Below are 24,575 nucleotides of genomic sequence, written 5' to 3'. Positions count from 1 at the left end.
AATCAAAGGTAATTTTCAAAAAACTCAACTCGGGGTCTCATTAGGCTAAAAAAATGAATACACGCATCACATTTTGGTGGATCTTGAATAGGGAAAGCTCCCTTTTCAAGAAATACTCACCGGGCCCCCCACCGGGCGTGTTTTAGTATGACTCGTAACACCGGGTCCTCACCGGGTCCCACCGGGCCCCACCGGGCCCCGCACCGGGCGTGTTTTAGTATATTTTTTTCCACCGGGCCCCACCGGGCCCCGCCGGGCGTGTTTTAGTAGGACCGAACCAAACTTTTGAACAAAGATGTTGCCGCGGAGTTTGTTTAAATGTAGAAGAATTCTAAACGATGGAAGACGCTTTTTGTCCCATACTCCAAAAAGACAAGATGCAAACCCTGTTCTGGAATACTTCCACAGTAAAATAAAAGCAACTGGTCCGATTTCGGTAGCCGAGTTTATGAAGGAAACTTTGACTAACCCACAATCCGTGAGTTTGGATTCGTTTATAGTCTATCTGAATCCTTAAACTTTGTGAAAGCATGTGTAATTTATTTTTAGTAATCGTATACACTTATTGCAATTACAATACTGGTGTTTTCTAAAATTCTTCCCCAAAAAATAGTAATTACATTTATGGTAACTCATAAGCGGTACAAGGTATATGAAATAGAATATTTGTTATTGGCAATTTTTATATTCCACTTCTAAAATAAATTAGTTACTTTATTTTTTCACTCTAGGCCTAACGGGCATAACAATCAGGATTGATATGTGGAATTGTATTTACAGGGGTATTACATGAATAGAGATATGCTTGGAAATGATGGTGATTTTGTGACGTCACCAGAACTTAACCAAATATTTGGAGAGGTAACTTTAATAGCAGCAAGAAATATCACATTTTTATCATTACCTTGTTCTTCAGATTATCGCAATATGGTTTATCAACGAATGGAATGCTCTGGGTTCTCCTGCGGAACTTCAAATAGTAGAACTAGGTCCTGGTCGTGGCACGCTAGCAGAAGATATTCTCAGGACATTTCACCAACTTGGTCATGTTTTAAAAGACACAAAACTTTGGTATAGTTTTGTGGAAGTGAGTCCTACTCTTTCAAAAATCCAACATGAACGCTTATTGGACTCTACTTCATCTAAGACCAGTAACGGTGAAGAGAAGTGGTATTTATCTGGAAAATCCACACATGGTGTAAACCTGCAGTGGTATAAATCGCTACAAGATGTGCCTAATGGCAAAGTGACAATTTTTGTTGCACATGAGTTTTTTGATGCTTTACCAGTGCATAAGTTTGTGAACAGTGATAAAGGGTGGCAGGAAGTATATGTAGATATATGCCCGGATGACGCAGCCATGAAACTACGCTATGTTGTCTTGCCAAAACCAACTATTGCAAGCAGGACATTAATTAAGGTAAGTGTGGAACTGTTGTTTTGCTGTATATTTTCATCTGTTTATTGTTTCAGTTAATAGAACCTCCAACATTGTAATCAAAGTGATAAATTTAAAAAGTTTATATAAATTATAATTATATAGCTTATTTGTGTACCATATTAACAAATATTTTTCATAAATTACTAGGAACATTTACTGATAATAGTTTGAGAAACATTTGTAGTTGTCTTTGTTCTTATTAGAAAGATGAAAACCGCAATCAAATTGAAGTTAGTCCTCAGTCTGGGATTATTGTCCAAGAGATGGCTCAAAGAATTGTTGCTGATAAAGGAGCAGCATTAATTGTAGACTACGGCCATTATGGGACAAAGCAAGACACACTGAGGGTAAGAATCTATTGGTATAATAAGTTCCAATCAATTAACATGTTAGGTTTATCATTACCTATATTGTTAGTGTGCTTCTATTTTTTTAATTTATACTGCCTTGAAAATACTAATAAACAGCTAAAATCCAATTGTTACAACTGCTTTTGTACAGATACTCTAAACATTGTATAAATTATAGGCTTTCAAGTCCCATCAACTTTGCGAGGTATTCTCTACTGTTGGGGAGGCTGATCTGACAGCAGATGTAGATTTTAAGTATTTAAAACAATCAATTGAAGATTACAATGTGACAACTATGGGGCCAATTCCTCAACATGTTTTTTTGAGGAATATGGGGATTGACACCCGACTCATGGTAAATAGATGTAAACTAAAGCAATGACCATTCAATGCCTTAAATTCAACTTATAAAGTTGTTGGCGTTAAATTTACAGCCTACAAAGGTGCTAGGATAAATGTCTCATGGGTCTGACAATGCGTGAAAACTATACAACAAACTAACCCATGTAAAAACTTCTACCCTAATATTTAATTTATGTTTACAAATAAAGTCTCAAAAATAGTTTAGTTTGTGTGTTTTATAACGATCATTGCAACATAAGCTGTAACACTCTGGGTGTAGGGGTAGTAAGCCTAATAAACCTCAGCTTCCATGTCATGCTGCCTGTAGAATAGAACATAGCATTTCTGTTATTCAGATGTTGCTACGAAGTACCACAGATGATGATGTTCGACGCAAGTTGATTGGAAGTTATGAAATGATCATGAATCCAAAACAGATGGGAGAAAGATTTCAATTTTTCTCTCTTCTGTCAAAACAAAGACTAGAAGAAGTTCCAATAGCAGCCTTTACAACTAACTCCTAAAACTTAACCTTCGAACGAATGTGACTGGTGTAAAAAATGTTCTTACTTTTAAACTAAAACATTACTTTACCACACCGGCAAACATAAGTAATTTTTTACCAAGCTGTGTCTTCATTTCGCTAAGTAAAAACAAATTATAAAAATTGCTGTTACAGTTGTTTAAACAAAGTCTATAGATTACACAAAATATAAACAAGTTAATTACTGCCATATCAATTAGCTTTTAGTCAGTTGGGGATTCAATTAACTGCATTAAGCAAAAGCTACACTGAGCATATTACACATTTGGACATTTAGATATTGCAGTGTCAGTGTGAATAGACTGGTGGAATGTAGTAGTCCTATCCGAATTATATTATTTCAATATTCGAATAATGATAATATTAAAGCTAGTTTTGCTTGCACTTTGTGCACAAAGAGTAGAAGGTAAGATTTTAAAGCTAGTAAGTTAAATTAATAAACCAAAATAAAACTTGAAATGGTTTGTAGTTTTGGTACTGCATCTCATCTTTAGACTGATTATATTAAAACGAAAAATCAAAATTTGAAGATGGATAGGGATGATATAATGAGATTATTTCAAAATGTTACCCCACCTTGAGCGTTAAGAACACATTTGAGCATGTATATTCATGTACACCCATCTTAGGCGATTTATATACATTTTTTGCTCATAAGCACCTTTAAATGTTGCTACTAGTACCAGGTATAACAGTATTAATAATCTAGGTCCGAGTGTCGGGGTAATAGGCTTAAACAAAGGTTCTTAGTATATGACAACCTTTAAAATTGGTTCCTTTTTAGTGCTTGACAATGGAAGGTCAGATACTACTAATGATCAGGATGGTTTTAACGTAGCAAATCCAAACCGATTCGTAACTACAACAACAAAAGCCACAGCCATAATAACAGAAGGGACAACAACAACAAAAGGTACAACAACAACAACAAAAGATACAACAACAACAAAAGGTACAACAACAACAAAAGGTACAACAACAACAAATGTTATAAATACAACAAAGGGGACAACAACAACATTAAAAGGAACAACAACAAATGTTACAAGTACAACAAAAGAAACAACAACTGGTTTAAATACAACTAAAGGGATAACCACAATTAAAACCACAACTGCAAAATTAGCTGATAAAACAACCACTAAAACACCTTTTGCAGGTATGGTACAGAACTTTTAAAGTAAAGTAAAAAATATGGCCTAGTATGATATAACTTATACAAACATACACACACAAAAAAAACACACTTATAGGCTATTATATAGCCAGCAAGTAAATGATCCATTCTTTCTGTAACCGCAAACCCAAGTGTTAGTAACTACCTATGGAGCATTAATAAGAACCCAAATTACATTTTAGTGAGTTTGCAAAACATTTCAAAGGAAATTAACATAGAGAGCATGGAATCTAACGTGGAATTCATCAAAAAAATCTCAAAAACAATTAAGAACTTTGAAAACTTAGTCTCTGATGCTGTCCAAAACATAGATATAAAAGATCTACCAACTTATACTCAATCTGAAGATATAGCAGCCTACATTGGTCGTAACTTAACTGTAGAAATGGATAAAGAAATTGTGATTAGCGCCAAGACTGATGAAAAGATTGTGATTGCAGTTAACAAGTTTAAACTGTCTGATGTTGCTTCTGTGGCATTGATGGGAGATAGCTTAAGTTCTAATAGTGGTGGAATGAACCTGGACACCTTTGTGGTTTCACCCCACGTATCAATCACCATTCACAAGGAAATGACAAGAAAACGATTTTCATCAGATATCTCCATTCAATTCACAGTAATGGAATCTATGGACTTGATAAGAAATAATGTATCTGGAGGCTTTGGTGAAATCAATGTCATTACATTTTACTACACATGTGTGTTCATTGACACAGAAAAAGGCAAATATTCTACAGAGGGTTGTACAAGTAAATTTACAAAAGATGGAGTATTATGCAACTGCAATCATACAACAGTGTTTGCGGTATTATTCTCGGTAAAATACAACGTTGTACCAATGACAGTAAAGGTAATGATAGGCATTTATATTAAACAATTGAAAAAGCCTAAATACAAATTTCACTTTAGATTGTCACATTTGTTTGCGAGGCAATATCAATTGTTTGTCTTTTGCTCACCATTCTAATATTAACTCACTTACGGAAGCACATACGAGGTGACAGGACCATGGTACAAATAAACCTTTCAATCTCTCTACTGCTACTCCATTTATTTACAATTATACATGATGCAGCGATACAGAATGACTTTACATGCCGTGCTGATGCAGTGCTTATACACTACTTCTTGCTATCTAGCGGTAAGTCAAGTAACAAGGTCTAAGTAACATACATGACAAAAGATAAATACTCACATACCAAGGTCATAATCACTTTGACTTTTCTTTTCAAAAACATGTCAAAATTATCCTTATGGTGCTAAATATTATAAACGGTATAATCATAAATTTGGTAAAGTTTTAAACTGAAATCTTACAGCTACTTGGATGATGTTGGAAGGTGTCACTCTATTTGTAAAGACAACTGACAAATCACTTGAGTATGCCAACCTAAATGCGAGAAAAGTAAATGCTACACGACTTATAATTGGCTGGGGCGTACCATTCATTGTGGTGGCTACAACAGCCAGTATTAGCTTCAACTACAAAATTTACATGAACTCAAACCCACCAGACCATGGAACTACATATAGAACATGCTGGCTAAGTTCTCAGATTATTTTATATTCTGTAGTGATACCAGTTGCGATAATCCTAACTATAAACTCTGTTATGCTGATCAAAGTTGCTCATTTTGTGTGTAAGATGACTTCAGAAATGAAGAATTTTCAAGTGTCGGCAAAACAACAAAGTGAAAGCCCTGTGAACATCAATGAGATAACAGCCACTATGAAAGCACTTTTTACATTATTTCCAATACTTGGAATACCATGGGTTATATCCATGTTGGTTGGTAAGTGTATAATTTACTAAGTGTTAACCAAACACTGTACAAACTTCTTGTGTTGCACCTGAAATACATAGCATCATTAGCTGCACCGTTTATACATTGTTATCATAACTGGTATTTCCAAACAACCCAAGGCCGTTATCATAAAACATTACATTAACGATGTAATTACTAATTACATATTGATACACAACAAAATTAAAACGCCATTAAACGTACATTAACCTGCTAGTTTGGACATTACTTAAGCCAGTGACCTTTTAATAGTCTGCAATTGCCCAAGGCACAAAAGCTCATTCATTAGAATATGTAAATCAACAAAATATAAACATATACTTTTACTTTCTAGGAATCGGAGACAAATCTACTGTCATTGGTCTAATGTTCGTTAACGCTGTGGTAAACGGGTTGCAAGGTTTGCTACTATTCTTGCTATTCTGCCTCAATGCAACTGAAGTAAGAAAACTATTGATAACTCGCTGGCAAAGAGGTCCACTACAACAACATAGGAGCATTTCGTCGCAGGGCGCAACAGCAACAACAACTACAGCCTAAATTCGAACAACGAACACAAATTTTGAAAACTAATAATCCCGCGCTTTTATGTAATTTTTATTTCTATTTTGTAGCATTTATTTTGTTGGTGGGGTAGTTTTGGTAGTTGAAACATATTTAAAATGAATTTGTAGTAGTTTATAATTAGCTTATCTTTAACCATTATTGAGCTTTAAGTGCTGGGGTCGTGCTATGCTAACAAGCTGGTAGCCTATATATTAAAACTGAAGGTATACTTGTATGCGTCGGTTTGTAAATAGGCGTGACTGCCGATATGAAAAACCTATTAGCAACCACAGGATTGTGCAATAAATGTTCGCAAATTGAAGTCGACATAAAGAACCATTCACTCAGCAAATTTCCGAATTCAAATATTTAAAACAGTAGATATATAGCTGTTGAAATAAAAACACCTGCGATATGCAATGTAAAAACAAACACATAAAACTAAAAATAGATTTACGGTATTCTAGCGTCTTTATTTTTAACACTGTTTTTGAAATACTATTACAAATAAAGCACAGATTTCGTAAGAGTAAAACGTTGTCGCCCTAAATCATAGATAATCGATTGCCATAAAATGTTCACGACAGTAATTTCGTTGACTAAGGTAGCACGCATTTACCCTACAACTATTTCTAATCGATACAATAAACATGAAAAAAATTGCACAGTTACTAGTTAATCGACATAAGACCAGCAAGTCAAATAAAATAAAACGTATGGAGCGTTTAATTGCGTCAGTCGCGTATTTAACGCACTAAATGATAAAGGACGTGTATCAGCAAAATTAACCGCAAAATATGGAATTTTAATCGGAACTGGATTGAGATATGAAATTTGGATGTTATAAACAGCACCTAGCTTTAAACACTTGCGGCAAATAAAGGGGCAGTGCGACGGCCAAAATAATAATAAAACGTCGGTATGTGATTTGTGTATGGTGTGCATTATAGCCTATACTCTGAAACTATTTGAAGTAAAGCTATAGCGTTGGACGCTAAAAAGGTAAACTCAATAAGTGCCAAAATGTGACAGGTTGCCCCTCCCTGTCAAGAGCTTGAGCCCATTGCAACTGTCCGCTCCACGTACTGACCGCTTGGCCCAATTTCACTTGCCCACACGATACCCAATTGCCCTTAACTTTGTCCTTAACGAATAGCGTGGCTAATATAACAAGCTGGTCGTTCGGCATGGAAAATATAAACGATTCTTGAAACACTGGGTCTTGATTTCGGTGAGAAATTTTGGTTTGCTTTTTTGCAGATTTACCGCTAGGTGGTTCCTCGGCCAAAACGACGTAGCAATCTGAAGAAAAGTTATTTTATTCGTAAACAGCATTCTTATCCTTGCGGGTGAAGCAGTTATTATATGGCTGCCTTATTGCATTCACTTTGTGCCCGCTTACGAGTTATACTAAACTATGGGGTAATCGTTCGTTTGTATGCTGGTTACAAATTAAACAATCTAATAGTACCCGTTAAATCGAAGCAATTAAAGTGTTTCGCCTAAATACTCATAATCTAACAATGGTATAGCAGCGTCCAGCATCAAACCAGATGCTTCTATTACGTTACAATGCGATCGCTCCAATCACAGTTATTATAAAGACAGTTAAATAGACGTTGCGCCACGACGGTGGCAAAGGTCGTCATAATTGGGTTGAGATGCATTAAAGTTAAAATAAATTCGGACCCACCGGGCCCTGTTATGTACAAGCCGGCGGCAAATTTAGGATTACCAACCTTGCGATCGACCCAGGCTTCCTTTAGGGATGTTACGAGCTGCAATTACTTCTACGGTTACGAAACCCAACATTGCATGGTAGCATAAAGAGAGTTGTAGGTGGGGAAGCTCCTAGAGCAAGAAATTAGGATAGTTATCATGAATGAACATGTTTTGTGGACCATACTACATGGTTCGTGAACAAACATAGTCCCACTATTACATTAATATTATCCATCTCTTCGAATATACACGGTAACGAAGATCTAATTAATTTAAACAAAGAAGAAAGAGAAATTACGGACAAAACGTAAGTCGTTAAAACTGCAACACTCCATTTTTATTGAAAAAAAAAACAGAGCAGAAGCCAAAATTGATAATTAAAGTTTAAATCGGGGATTCTATTCCCTTTAGATAAGTCATATTAGGTCGTGGCACCCAATGGGATCTGGGATTTAGGACGAATGGCTGAAATCGGAAGATTACGGATTTTTGTAATCTTACCGAAAAAGCTAGGGCAGTGATTCCCAACTCAAATTGAAGGATTTTGAAAGTTAGGCTTTTTTATATTTCATACATTCATTTATATTATAATTATGTATTATTTTTAGTTACAATATATTTTAAACGACCTTTGATTAAACTCAGTATATTCTGCTTTGTCTTACACATGATTAATACACTTTTACTATAAGAAGAAACCAAAAGTTATAAGAACCAATGCGGCACAGACTTAAGCTTAGTGGGGCTTACCGCAACGGCGGGGGCTTTCAAATCTAACCATATGTCATTAGATGTGCTTAGGTCGATGTCACACAGAGTTAACACACACTTCCCTACTACGTTGGCATGACGCAGTCGGCTGAGTTTTTCTTTTGACGAGATCTGGACAAAATAATGCACATTTATAATATATAAAGTTTTTTTGTGTAAACTTGCTATCAAAATTCGTAATTTTTTTATTGAGTCCAAATTGACTAGAATGCACTTGTATAAGAAATACAATGCATGAATAAATACAACGTGTTTATCCCAGCATGACGGGCAATGACAGTCATAAAAACAAGGGTATTCTATTTCACACGCCTTGTGCCCGCGTTTCCAATTATCGGATATTCTTATAGAAAATTATAGTCACAGCAATGGAGGAGTGCTGCATATATACTATGATTATAGTAGTTGTAATTCAGTTTTAATTCAAAAAGCGTAAGTATATTGCACTGGAGCAGTGGAAAATGCTGGTTAATTAGCTCGCCTGCCTCTAGCTGCACGAGGTGCATGAAACAGAACACCCGTGGTATATAATTCTACTTTGTTGCCCGGACAGGGCTGTCCAAAGTATATAAGGCCTGTCTAAAGTGTTAATAGTAATTGGTAAGCAGGCACGATAAGTGTATGAAACAGAATACCCGGTACAAAGAACGACTGTCGTTGCCCGCCACGCAAGGAGAAATAAGTTACATTCACTCGTTCTTTTATTTGACGTCATATTCTTACCTCTAACGTCATGTGAGGTACGTCATCATTTTGTACTTGGTCGAATGAAAACCTCTCTTTTATATCCGCTCTTCTTGCCGTCATCTTAATTGGGTCGGTCCGTCGGCTCCCATAATGTCGTGGAAGCAAAGACAACTAAAGAAGATTATCTTTTGAATCAATATCAGGGCGTCGTAAACACGATGCGGAATAGCTTATGGGCAATCGATTATGATTTGTTTCAAACTGTTTTCTAATGCCATTGATTCGTTGTACGGGATACATGTTGTACCTGTATATGCCAGAAGCTTGTATTTTATCCTACTATATGAATAAGCAGCTGCTAATTTTCGCATTGTTGATTTGACTTTTAATGTGGTTTAAGGAGAAATGAGCTTTTACAATGTTATTTCATTATACACGGCACCAATTTTGTATTATTCATACGTTTGCCCAGCACAGTAAAGATGTACGAATTCTCATATACATATCGAAACACCTCATATTCTTAGTCAAATTCTAGAATATCTGTTTGTGTATACAACACATAACATACCGTATTCGTGCACGATATCCCACTGTCGCCCGTTATAAATTATAGGCGCGGTGGTTATATTACTAAAGGCCACATATAATACACCATACACGTTTATATCGCATATATCACATAATCGTGGTCATATAATACTGTGGGGTAAGATGGTTACTCTTAGCTCATAACATTCAATATTACACCACACGCTTATCATAACACAACAGGACGCATCAGCTAATAGTAGAAATATTTCGCCGGAATTAACGTCAAACGTTGTTTACCTACCTTTAAATAAACAAGCCTCCCTTCGTCGAAATTTTCGCCTTCCAGAATCGATACGTTCAGCTTTTCTTGAGAGGGTAGATACGTCACGATGACGTGTATTCGTGGGTTACTTTCAGGGTCGCTCTGTTTGCACGAGGAGTCACGAGCTGTCGAATTTGTGAGAATACTCGATGCGCTGTGGCTTCGTTTCACCGTGTTACCTATAATTGGAAATCGTTGAATAGGTTTTCCTATAAGCGGACGAATAAGAAATGACAAGTGCTCGTTATAGGAATTGGGTGACGCGTTCGTGGGCTTAGCTTTTGTGTAATAACGTTAAGTGACAGGTTTATTTAGCCAGGCGTACCGACGCATTGCGTTTCCTGGCTGTTTTTCGCCTTCGGCTGACTGGAAGTCTCTTGTTTATTTCGGTTCCCATTTTTCATCGCATCAGCAATGCCGCCAGCGCCGCCGCAGCGTCCTGTCGGCTCGCTGTGTTGTTTCGCCGAGAGCTGAAATACCGCAATACATTAGCACATGGAAGATATCCCAGCACGACTCATTAATATTGCAAAGGGGGAGGCTTGGGGAAAATAACATGCGTGCTCATCAGAGGACATACTTTACGATGCTGGGCAGGTGATGCAAACGGTGTAGATTGCGCCGAAGAACTGTCAGTATCCAATGTGGTTCTAGAAAAAACTTTTGTTAAGAGCTAAATTAAACAGTAGGAAGCGCATAAGAGCTATACTTGAAATTTGCACAGCCAGTCTGGCAATGCCGAGTGTGACTCTTGAAATATTTATGCGCATACATAAACCATAAACATTTTCGTGAGAACACGAGAGCGAGAAATACGATATATCGGCTGAATTTTATATTTCTTAGAGCAATAATCTTGAAAGCCGCGACCTTATCTCTCATCACTGATTGATCAGAAAGATACGGTCTAATATTTTTGCCGAGACTTGTAAAAATACATTATAAAAACATAGACCAAACGAAAGTATTTACCGGAAACGGAATAAATTCTGTGCGACCCAAAATCCAATAAAATATCACTTGTAAATATATATATATACAATCACTTCGATGTAATATATCTTTGTGTGTATATTGTCAACACAGAATTACGAACGCATGTTGCCTATACGGCTGAGGTATGAGTTATGGTTATAATAATAAACACAGTCGTTTAACCATCTAAATGTTTATATATAGTAGGGTGGGGAAAGATTGGGCAACTTTAACAAATAATACCCAATCTGATCGTGTTTTGAACAATTACCAACGGTTTATGAGAGTCGCGGGGATTCGTTTTTTTAATTCTGTAAATAATCTTTGTTAACTATGAAATGAGAAAAATAGAATGAAAAAGTGTCCCATCTTCTCCCATCCTACTGTATATGTCTTATCCACGATCATGTTATAATGATTGCTGTTATTCTGCTTTGATGTCCCGTCGTTCCGTCAATCAATATTTTTGTATTAATTAAATTGAAACAGCTCAACGCTATAAAGTTAATGTGCACGCTTTTTAACCAATTAGTTGCGTGGTCTGTAATTTTATCAATAAGGATGTTTCTAACGACGGCGTCTTTTCGTCGCTATATCCTGTTTTCTGTATTTTAGTACTATATATTGGATAAGATAGATACCTTTATCAAACAATATTCCACATTTCTTAATCATGTTACAAACAACGCCATTTTAAAGTCGTGGGATACGGTTATTTAATTCTGGAAATGTTCTTTGTTTACTATACCAAACGGAATGTTAAAAGAAATTGAAAACATGAGGCAATCTTACTCCAACATACTATATAGTAGGGTGGGGGAAGATGGGACACAGTTTCATTTCATTTTCTATTCCAATTTGGTAGTAAATAAAGAAAATTCAAATTATTAAACCGTATGCTCACGACACCCATATAGAGCGTTGTTAATTGTTTAAAACACGATCAGGATATTTGGATATTATGTGCTAAAGGTGTCCCATCTTCCCCCACCCTACTGTATATATATGTATTTATTGTGTATTATGTTTAACATTCATTAACCTGAGGTATATTTATGTTACCTGCCAAGTAGCCTTCTATGACGTAATTTATCCAAATGCGGGGACGAAGAAGGCGACATATTTCTACTCATGTCTGAATCTGAACTCGAATGATCAACGCTTCTGCATGAGAGAACATAATTTAATATTTTATGAAGAAGGTATATGGTTAAATAAATATATGGGTATTGTATAGACGTATAATCTTTCAGTGGGCGTATACGTAAAATAATACCAAGGTACCAGGGGATTTATTTTACAGCAGTGCTTTACCTCTTTTAAACTATATAAAAGGAAACTAAATCCTATAGTACAGTGAGTAGGACAGATAACGTTATAGCTCATAACATCTCATATTTTCTTATCGTGTTTTAAACAATTAACAACCCATTTTTATATTCGTGACAACGGTTATATCATTCGTAAACACTCTTTGTTTGCGACTCAATAAGTCGAGAAAAGAGAATGAAACATGGACCATCTTACCCTACAATGAAACGCAAATGTATGTAGGCCCTTTAAGTCGCGGCAAAATCGCAACGCTGTTTGAAAATAAAACATACTCTTTATATAAAAATATGTTTTACATTTTGAACATCCGTGATATAACGACTGTGGTTGTCATATCATTAATTATAATGTGTTTATAAGATTGCCTATATATGTTCAGTCGACATACCTAGGCCTACAGGGTAAAACACGCATAGCACAAGCGGTGTATATGAAAAAGCCAATGAAAAATTAAAAGCGGAACATAAGTCTTATCTTATAGGGCACGTGTTCTTAAATTTCGCTTTTACTACGACATTTTATGTCCCGAAACCCAAATCGATGTCATTTCTGTGCTTATTTGATTGCTAAATGAATAATTGAAACGAAAAATGAATACATTACATGGTCAAATTGCTTCACGTGCACCACATGTTGTAGATAGTAATCGATAGTGATTTTACCAGTTCTGCTTATATATAGTAGGATGAGGTAAGATAATATATATACATTTTTTTTATTGTCTCATTTGGTATTAAAAAAAAGTCAAAAATTTATAAAACCGTGCATTATACTCACGACTCTAAAAAAGCGTTGTTAATTTTTAAAACACGATTCCGAAATATTGGATATTATGTGCCCAAGGTATCTCATCTTACCCCAGCACAGTACTATATACCTTGTGTCTGTCGGGATTTCGCTAAGATGGTAAGTTGGGGAAGGTGAGAGAAATAAAGATTCTTTTCTTCTTGTGTTTGGACTTTCTGTCAAAGTTGAGAATCCAGACTTGGTAGAAAGAAGATGGGACAAGGAGAGACCAGGCTGTTGATTCTGTAGTTTAAGGTTTTGGGGTTTATAAAAAAAAAGTTTTATGGCACAAATTAAATAATCGCTTTTTTAACATTCAGTGTTTTTGTTTATTTTTTGATTTTGGTTTTATTCATATTGAAAGTTTCGTTACGGTTTCCAAATTTTGCCGATAGCGTTTACTTTATTTGGGTGACATTATAGGTTTTGGTATACACAACAAATACGCAGCAAATACGCTGTAGTTCTAATTTTGCGAAGATCACATTATGGAAATATGTCATAACCCGTGCTAGAAATAGAAAACAAACAACAGCCGGGTTCGTGTATACACCAAACACACAACTAGTTAACAAAAATTATATTACACTTCGTATATTCGTACTGGTGGCTCTGCAAATTTGTGGTTGGCTTTATTGTACCGACATGCAGAAAGCACAGTAAAGGATATACAATGATCAAACAGTCTGTTATCGACTGATGGTTGCCTAATCCAGAGTAATATCTAACAAACCTATATAGCCTACCTGATTGTCAAATCGCTTTTTCTTTGAATCTATTACTCTGCGCGAAGGAGTAACGAAAGATTGTTCTGTATGGGATAAAAGCGCAAATAAATTAAAGACATCAAAGCACACGTGTAATCAATAAATGGATAGAACTTTTTTATTCTCGCGTGGCGGGGAAACGACAGTAGTCGTTATAACACGGGTGGTCCGTTTCATACACCCTGATCGCGTGTTCACTTAACAAATTATCTCCTCTCTTTGTGGGTGGTTGTAAGTATAACATCCGTAATTGAATTTTTAGCTCAGTAAGGAGCTATAGGGTTATACAAATTGAACTATATACGGAAACGTGAAACATGTAATGTTTCCCTGTGCTTTTGCATTTTAACAAAAAAATTATAGAAGAAAAGGTATAACGAAGTTTTTTATCAACAACGGTATTCGAACACCTCGTAGGGTAATTTGACAATAATTACAAATTAACAAACGCGGTTTTCGATATGACAAAGATCAAAAACGACACCATTAAGATTTCTGTATAGTCACAAAAAGCGCTAAACGACGGTCGTTTAAAAATAATGATCTTTTGTTTACTTCTGCTATCAACTATATATAATGTAAAATAGCATTTTCAGCTTATCTGTTACACAAATCATTGCCATTTTATTCTAACTCTAACAAAGTCTTTAAAAAAAAGAAACTTTAAAATAAAATAACGATATCTGTATATATTAAGTGGTGGATTCATAATTTTTTTAACATAATTACAAAACTGTTTATACAAGCTTACCCTTTTTAAGGTGCATTGCAGGACTTGTGTTTGATTCTTTGGTTTCTTGCACGGCTTGTTTTGTCGGTTGTTTCACTTTCGCTTGGTCTTCGTCCTTTGTTGATTGCGTTGCTTCATAAGTTAGTAAAGGCGGGAGGGTAAACTGTGGAATACTTTTGGGTGTCACGACATTTTTCATTGCGTTCCGTTGCCAATGTTGTTCACTGCAGCCTTCTCCGTTGTCTGAAGTTACGAATTTTCCAGATATATCCTTAAGCATGCTTGACGCGTGTCCCTGGACGCTTTCTTTCAGTTGGGACCACATTTTTCTAACACGCAACTGCTACCAGACTGAAACACGAGAATGAATTGAATTCTGTTCTTGTACGGACGGTTATTACGCTGCGGCAGATTAGGGATCCGTGGAAAAAAGACGATAGTTTACCGTACAAGACGCGGGCTAAATTAAATTTCCGTGTAATCGCTCTGAACCCTTATGATCTATGTCAGATCATTTTATGAATATTCATTGTTTAAACCGCATAGGATTATGCTATTTGCTTTCATATACAACGGAGATAAGCGACATATTACACCTTCTGGTACACCTATCACACGATATATTTGTACATTCTGTCACTTTGTACTTGCATAATACATCATGTCTAAATCAATCACCCAAAAATAGCATTAAAACTGACGCTTCTATTTATAACACAACATTATACATCAAATTAGCAACCGGTAACTCTAACGTAAACTGATAGGCGTAAACGATGTATTACCCTGTACACTAAACACCGGTGCCGGCGCGGTACCAAAAGCGTTGTGTTTTAAATCGATATCCTCAATAACAAGCCACACGTTGCTTTCCATCGTTTTTCACGCAGATGGTGGCGCCCGAATACCTTTGCCGAGGATCATGCATAATTGTATTTCGGCCCTCACAGCCTCGGCACCACTTTAAATATTTTATGAAGCTTTTATTACCATGATTGTTTGCTCGGCGCCTGTGACTCTGCGGGGTCCTCGCAGAACCTACCTATCGCGTCGGCCAATGCTATATAAAACATATCAAAACGTCTCATGAACTTAAAATACTTTACGATAAAACACGAGATCAACGCATCAGACAAAAATAAAAAAAACGTTTATTTGGGAAATATTATTAATTTAATAAACTATTAATAACACCTAACATAGTTTTCTGATAAAACCTGCCGCGATCACACAACTAAAAATCGATTTATTTATGAAGTATTGATAAGCTTATTAACTTTTAATAACATGTAGTTTTTAACACCACAGATTTCGAACATACAGTCCATATTTCTTGTTTGCAATAACAAATATACCCACAGCGCAATAGTATATTTAAGTGTATAGTAGGATGGGGGGAGATGGGTCACCTTTAGCACAAAGGCTATAGCCAAATATCTTGATTGTGTTTTAAACACATAACAGCGGTCTATGGGAGTCGTGAGCATATACGGTTAAGCAATTCTTTGAATGTTCTTTGCATACTACCAAATGGGACGAAAAATAGAATGAAAAGGTGTCCTATCTCCCCCTACTCTAATATACGGCATGGTATAAATCAAAGTTGAACATATAGGCTACAGGCTTCTGCTGGAAAAGCGCATCATATACAGTATACACATTTCATGATAATCAGACAAATATGGATCAGGGCTGTCAGTCAAAGCTGTCTAAAACAGCTCCATTAATGCCGCACGCAGTTCCACCTTTTCTACACAAATGGCTGCGTCTGTCAGAATGCCTTACAACCGTAACTAATCCATACTCGCTTTATTTGGCGCTAATAATAATAACAACGTGAAAGCGTAACAGCCGAACTGTTTAACCGTTTGACAAAGCTTTTTGAAAAGCTGTAACTATAGTGTAAACGAAAAACACATCATCGGTCCTTAAAACCAAATCACTTTTTTACGAACTGCTAGAGAAAACTGTACATCTATATAGCCTTACTGAATCGTCTTGCTATAAACTCTAAACCTGCAAACGCTTTTTCGTTCTTTTGCCTTGCACGCTTTAGGAAGTGTAGCTTGTGCGCCGAAGACCGCTGGATTAAAATCCATAAATCGTGCGACGCCGCGCGCCTTTATCTTCATCAACTCAATCACACATATGTTGCGTTAATCATTAATTTTCAAACGCTCGCTTTGTTATAACACACAGATACAAAATCTCAACACGTTGCAAAGCAAATGCGTTAAAATGATTTTTGAAGGTTAAAACATACACATTTCGTTACTGAGAGTCTACATTACAACCGTTATAATGACTGTCGGTTTGTTGACATTTTCGTTTTTTTATTGCTTTAATAATTGATTTGACTTTTATTATCGTATTTGGAGAACTAATAAAAAGTTCTGTTTTATTATTAAACCTTGCGCACATAATATATGTTTAACAAGACTGTGTCTATATACTTATTCACAGCTTAATTTACTCCTAATGTGGTAAAAACGTTTCAAAAGTCCTTCAGAACCCACCTTCATTAAACTGTTTTAAAAGGCGTCTCTGGTAATAATTTAAACACCCTGGATGTGCAGATAGCGCCACCTGACGGACCAATATAGCCACGTAAAGTGATCACAAACTGGCTTGCCAGAAAGTTTTTACATGATTTCTACCGTGTTGGGCATTTAAAAGTATTTTTATTTGTAACTAGTCGCTACCAAATTAAAAGAAAATTTCAAAGTTTTGTAGTTAAACTCCACAAAGCAATAGAAAAGGAAGTTTAAAACCCATTCATACGAATAAGGCTTTACATGTGTCTAGTATAACAGAGCTAGCATAGCAGAAACTTCTCATTTTGTTAAATTGAAGGTTCATTTATTTTGGCATAAACTTTCAAAAATTGACCAAAGGAACGGCCTAACTCTGACCCAATCACCAGTATGTTTTTACAGCCTACTGTATGTATGTATGTAACGCTTTTTAATATTTATTCCTCCATTACAAATCGCACTTTATAATATCGGCACTCTATCCATAAGCGCGGACATAGGTATACCATGAAAATACATTGCACAATTTCCAATACTTTACACTCCAATATAGCCAAGAATTCACATACAGGCTTGTGTGTTAATTACCGTAACCAAAAGCATGTATTATAACCTTACCACATAACATAGCATGTGGTATATAGATAGGGAGACAGAAATAGGACATCATATAATATACATAGTTTGTTAATCAATGGCATCTATGTTATCTACAACCGTAAAAATGCAGGGGTCATTTTTCTTATACCTTCATAATCTACATTGAAATAAATTAAACGATCTCATATTTGTCCACCAGGAGTGCTGTTTCTGTCGAGAACTTAACAGGGGAGCCACCTTGTGCAAACTCTACATGGCCAACCTAAACATATCAAAAGTTCAGACTGGTATTCATGCATTCTATATATGAGTTTAGATTCTATTTGACAAAAAACTTATGACGCGAAATATATATTCTATTTAAATAATGCCTGGTAGCAGAAGGAACAATATAAATTTATCAATTGTTGGACTTGATTTCTGTCTGTTACGTATTTCATAGCACCTAAACCCGACTGTTTCTACAATAGGAGTATCAACCAACTGCTTAAGTTCTAGATTAGGCCTGGATTCTTGGAAGCCATTACGGATACCAGGTTTATCAGCAATGCATTTATCTGATACTTTTGTCCAAGTTTTAGCCTTAGCTTTTTATTAATTAAAACATACAAACATTTAAACTTTAATGTAACTTAACTACAGTGGTTTTTAATTTGCTCGTCTCTACCACTGACTTGCCCAACAATTTCTGCCTCTAACATTTTGTACATCTTATTAAAATTAAAACCTACGACTAAAAGTTAAATTGTATCCTGCGCACTCCGTTTAATCTACGTTATAGACACATAGAGGATTGCACAGCCTTTTATATCAATGTCTAATGCAACAACTAATATTTTCAGTTATATATAACCTACTATGGTTGGAGAAAAATACATAACTTAAAAAAAGGCAAATGCTATTAATTGGAAGAATTTGACAAAAAAATCAATTAAAAATGAAAAACAACATCTGGGAAATAATAATGAGAAAATATTTATTTAGCAGGTTTACCTCGATGCCTGTAAACAACCTCTTAGTTGCATGGAATGAAACATTGATTGGGAAAAAATCATCTGGAGAACCGGGGATGCTAAACTCCATTGAACCAGTTGTGTTGCTTGAGTTAATTACTGGAAGACACCTGTAGGTTGGGAGAATGTACGGTTAAAGCTGAGGTGCGCAGTCAGGGAGAGGGTTTGGGAGTGGCGACGTCCCATTAAAAAAAATTAAAAAATTGTTTTTCTCTGGCAGCCTCACTGTGTGGTACTGGTACACATCATTAACGACATGTGAATGGTTTTAAAAACCCAAAGAAGGTTCAAATTTTAATTAGCTATTGAAAATCACTGGCTATGTGGTTGTGAAATGATGATTAGTGCACCTGCCTCTAGCCTGGAGCATTACGGGCTCAATGCTGCTACCATTGTGTTCTATGGGTAAGCCACTTAATAGAAATTGCTTATAAAAAACTCCTGAAATGCAACTCTTCATTATCCAAAGTGTTATGACATGGGTGTATTCTTTCACACTAGACACATGTTTTACTATCCATACACCACACTTCAACAACCACACACAGAATATAAACCCACCATTCCAGAATATTCTTCCTCGAATCATGTTTAAAGTCTCCATCCACCTCCGATACATTAGGAGTCCCCACACCCGAAGGCACAGGGATGGATATTGCAACGTCAACAAGCTCAAGTTCATCTTGTTGTAGCTCGTATTCAATGTTCACATCACAACCACCACTACCATTATCATTGGGCCAACAGTTGACTGGAAACATAGGGGTAAGGTTAAGGAGGCCTAGGGTAACTTTTAAAACAGGGTAATAATTTTAATATTTTAAGCAAAAACTTGGGTGACATTTTTGGGAATTACAGTTGACTCAAAACATAGGGGTAAGGTTAGGGGGGTCTTGACCAGGGTATGCTGTAACTTTAAGACAGAAAGCATAACAGCGTAGCGGGACAAGTAGTTTTTATGTCACGTAACATTATTATGGTTTTAATGTCCAACAAACATACTTGTAAGTGGTATGAGACTTTCGTCACTGCTTTGCAAACGCCATTTAAGAATTCCAACATCTTGCTTAGTAGGGAAGGGTTTGTCTGCACTCTTTAAACCAATCATGGAGTTTGCCAGGAATGCTTTTTTATCAACTGTTGGTGGGGTCTGTAGATGGGTGAAAAAATGTAACTTATTTATCATCATGTGGTAAAAAAACAATATGCATGGCTGACAAAACAACCCATAAGGAACCACTGAGCTGGAGGCAAGCACACTAACCACTATGACACGGCACTGAACTGATAGATTCATTAGAATTATTCATCATATTACAAAGGTTTAATTTTTCTACTAGTAAAAAGTAAAACTATCTTTAAAAAATCTATAAATCTTAAACATAAATCTAAAACTAATAAACAACTTCTAAAAAACAGTACATGGAGATCCTTATTGATTAATGAGTTGAAATACAGTTTTAATAATTGGGTTGACATAGACATTCATAGGCCATAACATTACGTCTACATCTTTGTGTGCTAACAACTGACCTGTATTGTGCATCCTTTATCAAGGGCGTTGGCCATTTGCACCTTAATGCATCCAAACTGATCATCTGACACACGTAACATACAAATTCCAAGTAATGTCATTTGTTCCAAATCTCCATCCCTGCCTGCTGTGATTGACAGTTTCTCCTCAAGTCGAATATGGACACTGTGTAATGTAATGGTTAAAACAGGTACAATTTAAGCTTAAGCCCTCTTGTGTTTGTGGTAAACACCTGTTGGTGTTTGTTAAACAAAATAAACAAAAATAAAAATATGATGAGTTTCAAGTCAATAAAGCACCTGATATTTTATCGCCTCATTAAAGTGATTCAGTGTTAGTATATTCATTGATTAGTGTGGCGAACAGAATTTATTTAAACCTATTTATAGATACCATTACCCAACAAGAGGGTAAAAGCTGAATTAGCTTTAAAACTATGGTGAACTTTAATCTTACCACAAGACTTCAGATTGTACGGCTTTTGTTTGATATTATCAACATAGGAAAAAATTAATTTGAACTTCATCATATTTCCAAATTACCTCTCAGTCAATGCAGAAGGCACCACAGTTTTTGCGACATCAGATTTCTTAGACTTGGCTGAACCCGATCTAACAGTTTCACCTTCAGAGATGAGTTTGTCAACAAAGTTGTCCACGTCTTTCGATTTTGCTCCAAGTTTCATTGCCTTGCCCGTAGTTCTGTGTGTTAATGTAAGTTATTAAGAGGTCTGTGTCTTTAAAGTGCGAATGTCCTTTATTACGCCAGACACACATCAACACATGGTGTATTTAAACACCTCCTGCTCACTATTTGGTAAGTTAAAACAGGAGTGTTTTCGTATACACCAGATAGTCAGATACACATATGTGCACTCTCTTGTAGCGTAATATATAAGTTAGGTCATGGTGGGTCCACACGAACAGTCAACATACTGAATTCTAGTATGCACATATTTTTTATTACCACTCCTAATGCTGAATTAACGCATGGGCATATTCTTATACACTGAATTTTACTTGACAAATATGAATAAAACTCGCAGAATGTTTTACATTAACACAAGCATAATCACCTGGATGGAATCACTTTTGACTTGACAGGTTCTGGTGGAAGAGTTTGTGCGATCTCCCCTCCCATCTTCATGGAGCTCATTCCTCCTCCATATGATCCCATTCCCCCCATCCTTCCTCCTCTATGTTGATCTCTCCTCATCTGTTGGAGCTCCTTGGCTTTCCTCTTCATTGCTGCCTTTGTCTCATCTTCTTGTGACTACGAAGAGAACTTAAGTTATGCAATGAATTGTTAAACGGTGCATAGACGAAAATATGTTACATTACTACTATTGTCTCAATTAAAACAACAAACATGAAGGCCCATAGGTGAAATGCGTCGTTCATTTTCTGTTTTGGTTCAAAAAACTAAAACCATCTTCAGTGACGTAAGAAGTTAAGAGGAATGTTTAAAACGAAAACGCCATGGTGAGATAGTCACAAAGAGTATTACAACTAATATTTTAACATTCTTTTAAACTTATGCTCCCATTACAATTAAACAAAGCGAACTTATTACAGTCAGTAAGGATTAAACAATGTGAACAAAAATATATTGAAGAGCCTTACCTTTCTAACAGCCATAAAGACCTTCTCTTCATGCGAGTCCATCTCAGTAAAAGTTCGAATCTGAGCGAGGTTAACGCTCTCCCTGTAACCGAGAGCAACCACCTCATCGAATGCGAATATAAGATCGAACGCATGCTCCTGGATGTCGGTTTCATCGATAACTCGGCAATATTCAGGAATCTTGGGGAGGGGTGTAAAGGTGTAACAAATTACTTTTCTTTTTAATAAAAATTACCAATTTTTTTTAATATTAGCTAATCTGACATGCCATACGATTGACCATCACCCATATAGAATACCATAATAACCTTGGTGTGCATGTCACCCCAACATTTAAAACATAGGTGACATTCTATGCTTAACACTGTATTTTAAAGCTTGGAACAGGTAAAACCTGCTTTTAAACTAGAAATAAACAGAGCCAAAGTATTTCACATTTATTTTGCCACATTATTCAATGCGGTTTCCTATGCTTGACAACTATGGGTGTAACAGCATTTTAGCAATGTCACCCTACAAGCGTGACAGACATCTATGCATATGATTAACACGAAACATTGTCACAACTTTAAGCTTAATTATTTTCACTTACAACTCTTGAAAAAAGTCTCAGTGTCTCCAAATCTTCAAGTATATTACTGTTCTTGGTTGTAATGAGCACCATGTACATTTTCTCTAATGGTTGGTAGACATATCGGACTGATTCCGTCTCCACAAAAGTGTGTTGGTTGCCTTGAAAAGATTAGAACGATAAGTTATTTAGTAGGAGGTAACGTAGTGCTGTGTATTCTATTCTACATGAGTGAGGTTCTTGTCTTGGGTACCTAACTTTAATAAACAAAATTGCAAATATAAAATGTATAGAAAAAAACATTTTTAAAGAATAATATTAATCTTTCCGAAGAAATAAAGTATTCTTAAGCTTCATTACACAACCTTTAACTATATAAAACAGCTTATACCAACTACCCACCTGTGTTCATAAGCTTAGGAAATGCAGCAAGTAATCCTTCAATACGAGATCGTGTCATTTCAACAAACTGTCGAGATATGATGCATCTTCCATTCTTTGTACATATTGCAGCAGCCAGAAGCACCTGGGAATATTATGTATGTGGTGTTAATTATATTTAAAAACGAATATAATATCTCAGACAGTTTAGATTTTGTGAGGATAGGCCTATTTATTCACACTGTTTTCGGTAATTTTTTTCTAAATTAGCTAAAGAACAATCTATATATAAGATAAAAAAGAACAATCTATATATAAGTTTCTATCACGTTAATTTGATTACTTATTTTCCAAAATCCAAATTATATATAACCTACCATAGTGCATATATCTTTTGACAGTCAAAGCAGAACAAAATTGGCACACTGTAAAAAAGATTATAAATATCTGCATAAAATAACGCATTGTTATTATATAAGAGCATATTAATTTCCATTGCAGTTCAAAATAAATCATTTGTAAATTTATGGTAAAACCGTACACGCAAGCGTTTATTGATTTATTTGTTCATATAAACTGTAATCCATCAAACAGAACGTCTATATTTTTTCCTATGAGTCAATAGGCTCCGAATATTGTACGAAAACACTATAAATAAGTAAAACTGTTTGCTTAAAACATAATCTAAGTACAATCTACATTTTTATAAACGTGGCCAAAAACATTTCATCCTTTTCAATCCAATGTAAGTAGAATGCTTAGTTGTGACACAAAAGCCGGTTGGGCAAATCAGAGCCATAGAAATACCGAGTAGTCCAACCCATTGTTACGTAAAACACAAATTGAACGGCAATTTGGGTCCAAAATAACACAGTAGGTATAGGGAGAATGTCTGTTTTTCGGTAAATTACAGAAAAACTTGGGCCTAAAAACAAATTTAAAGGTTGAAAAATGTAAAAAACATGTGTTATTTGTTTTCTGTGTCAAAAAAAGTCAAAAATTAGAATTAGAAGCGGTTGATTTGCGACATTTTAGTCATTTAATGCGGCTATATTTATACATTTTTTCTAAAAAATGTTTGGTAAGGTAAATAAAAGCTGTTTTACACCTTCCCACAATAGGAAAACACAAACAAAACTTAACAAGTTCGTTTAAACCCTTTGTCAAAGTCACCACTTTTGCTCTATTTTGGACACACATAGACGGCAGTTGGACTACTCGGTGTTTATACGACTCTGGGGCAAATAAGTAGAATTTAAGATGGTCCCACAAAATCCTAAAACAAGTGTGTTAATTTGTGAAAATAGTTTAAAACTTTAAAGCAATGCTTACTACTCAAATACTAAATACAGATTACTACAAGGTTAATAGACTCTTCGGGGCTGATATAAAGAGCTAGTAATGCAGGGTGTAGCGTCACTTATACCATAGATACTTGAACATATGTTTAGGTATCTATGCTTATACTCACCTTTTTTCTAATAAAATA

The 24,575-nt window shown here is 35.6% G+C and overlaps 4 protein-coding genes across 4 annotated transcripts; 2 read left to right on the top strand and 2 right to left on the bottom strand.

Annotated features, from left to right (window-relative positions):
- Window positions 1-94: 94 nt before the first annotated feature.
- Window positions 95-2,858, top strand: LOC149736857 (protein arginine methyltransferase NDUFAF7, mitochondrial-like). Its single transcript, XM_089876593.1, has 6 exons — window positions 95-478; window positions 781-861; window positions 917-1,420; window positions 1,645-1,788; window positions 1,970-2,146; window positions 2,490-2,858. The coding sequence occupies exons 1-6, from the start codon at window positions 296-298 to the stop codon at window positions 2,655-2,657; spliced, it is 1,257 nt and encodes a 418-aa protein (XP_089732719.1). The 5' UTR covers window positions 95-295; the 3' UTR covers window positions 2,658-2,858.
- Window positions 2,859-2,943: 85 nt separating this feature from the next.
- LOC149736856 (adhesion G protein-coupled receptor L3-like) lies at window positions 2,944-6,429 on the top strand. Its single transcript, XM_089876565.1, has 6 exons — window positions 2,944-3,083; window positions 3,462-3,836; window positions 4,037-4,704; window positions 4,764-4,995; window positions 5,174-5,647; window positions 5,994-6,429. Exons 1-6 carry the CDS (start codon window positions 3,032-3,034, stop codon window positions 6,197-6,199), a joined length of 2,007 nt encoding a protein of 668 aa, XP_089732691.1. The 5' UTR covers window positions 2,944-3,031; the 3' UTR covers window positions 6,200-6,429.
- Window positions 6,430-6,918: 489 nt separating this feature from the next.
- On the bottom strand, window positions 6,919-17,639 carry LOC149736855 (uncharacterized). Its single transcript, XM_089876569.1, has 11 exons — window positions 14,853-17,639; window positions 14,081-14,145; window positions 13,426-13,577; window positions 12,279-12,380; window positions 10,822-10,891; window positions 10,567-10,711; window positions 10,221-10,420; window positions 9,422-9,556; window positions 8,678-8,809; window positions 7,945-8,056; window positions 6,919-7,507 (listed from the first exon to the last, which is right to left on the bottom strand). Exons 1-11 carry the CDS (start codon window positions 15,154-15,156, stop codon window positions 7,200-7,202), a joined length of 1,725 nt encoding a protein of 574 aa, XP_089732695.1. The 5' UTR covers window positions 15,157-17,639; the 3' UTR covers window positions 6,919-7,199.
- A 139-nt stretch (window positions 17,640-17,778) lies between these two features.
- Window positions 17,779-23,616, bottom strand: LOC149736854 (coatomer subunit delta-like). Its single transcript, XM_089876579.1, has 11 exons — window positions 23,464-23,616; window positions 23,108-23,231; window positions 22,727-22,866; window positions 22,135-22,314; window positions 21,588-21,784; window positions 21,055-21,213; window positions 20,512-20,677; window positions 19,981-20,128; window positions 19,540-19,729; window positions 18,959-19,088; window positions 17,779-18,227 (listed from the first exon to the last, which is right to left on the bottom strand). The coding sequence occupies exons 1-11, from the start codon at window positions 23,464-23,466 to the stop codon at window positions 18,138-18,140; spliced, it is 1,527 nt and encodes a 508-aa protein (XP_089732705.1). The 5' UTR covers window positions 23,467-23,616; the 3' UTR covers window positions 17,779-18,137.
- Between the last annotated feature and the right edge of the window lie 959 nt (window positions 23,617-24,575).

The sequence above is a fragment of the Ciona robusta genome, chromosome 4 (assembly GCF_009617815.1).
Source record: "Ciona robusta chromosome 4, ASM961781v2".
Lineage (NCBI taxonomy): Eukaryota > Metazoa > Chordata > Ascidiacea > Phlebobranchia > Cionidae > Ciona > Ciona robusta.
This window is presented reverse-complemented; position numbering and strand designations above follow the sequence as displayed.

Coding starts and splice junctions, on each gene's coding strand:
- LOC149736855 (XM_089876569.1), bottom strand. CDS start 15,156: ATGTGGTCCCAACTGAAAGAAAGCGTCCAGGGACACGCGTCAAGCATG. Junction 10,892..12,278: donor CATAGAAGGCTACTTGGCAG/GTAACATAAATA, acceptor AGTTTTTTCTAG/AACCACATTGGATACTGACA. Junction 9,557..10,220: donor GGAGGCTTGTTTATTTAAAG/GTAGGTAAACAA, acceptor AATCTTCTTTAG/TTGTCTTTGCTTCCACGACA.
- LOC149736857 (XM_089876593.1), top strand. CDS start 296: ATGTTGCCGCGGAGTTTGTTTAAATGTAGAAGAATTCTAAACGATGGA. Junction 479..780: donor CTTTGACTAACCCACAATCC/GTGAGTTTGGAT, acceptor TTGTATTTACAG/GGGTATTACATGAATAGAGA. Junction 862..916: donor TTAACCAAATATTTGGAGAG/GTAACTTTAATA, acceptor CTTGTTCTTCAG/ATTATCGCAATATGGTTTAT.
- LOC149736856 (XM_089876565.1), top strand. CDS start 3,032: ATGATAATATTAAAGCTAGTTTTGCTTGCACTTTGTGCACAAAGAGTA. Junction 4,705..4,763: donor TTGTACCAATGACAGTAAAG/GTAATGATAGGC, acceptor ATTTCACTTTAG/ATTGTCACATTTGTTTGCGA. Junction 5,648..5,993: donor GGTTATATCCATGTTGGTTG/GTAAGTGTATAA, acceptor TTTACTTTCTAG/GAATCGGAGACAAATCTACT.
- LOC149736854 (XM_089876579.1), bottom strand. Junction 22,867..23,107: donor TCCTAAGCTTATGAACACAG/GTGGGTAGTTGG, acceptor AATCTTTTCAAG/GCAACCAACACACTTTTGTG. Junction 20,678..21,054: donor CCTTCTGCATTGACTGAGAG/GTAATTTGGAAA, acceptor TACATTACACAG/TGTCCATATTCGACTTGAGG.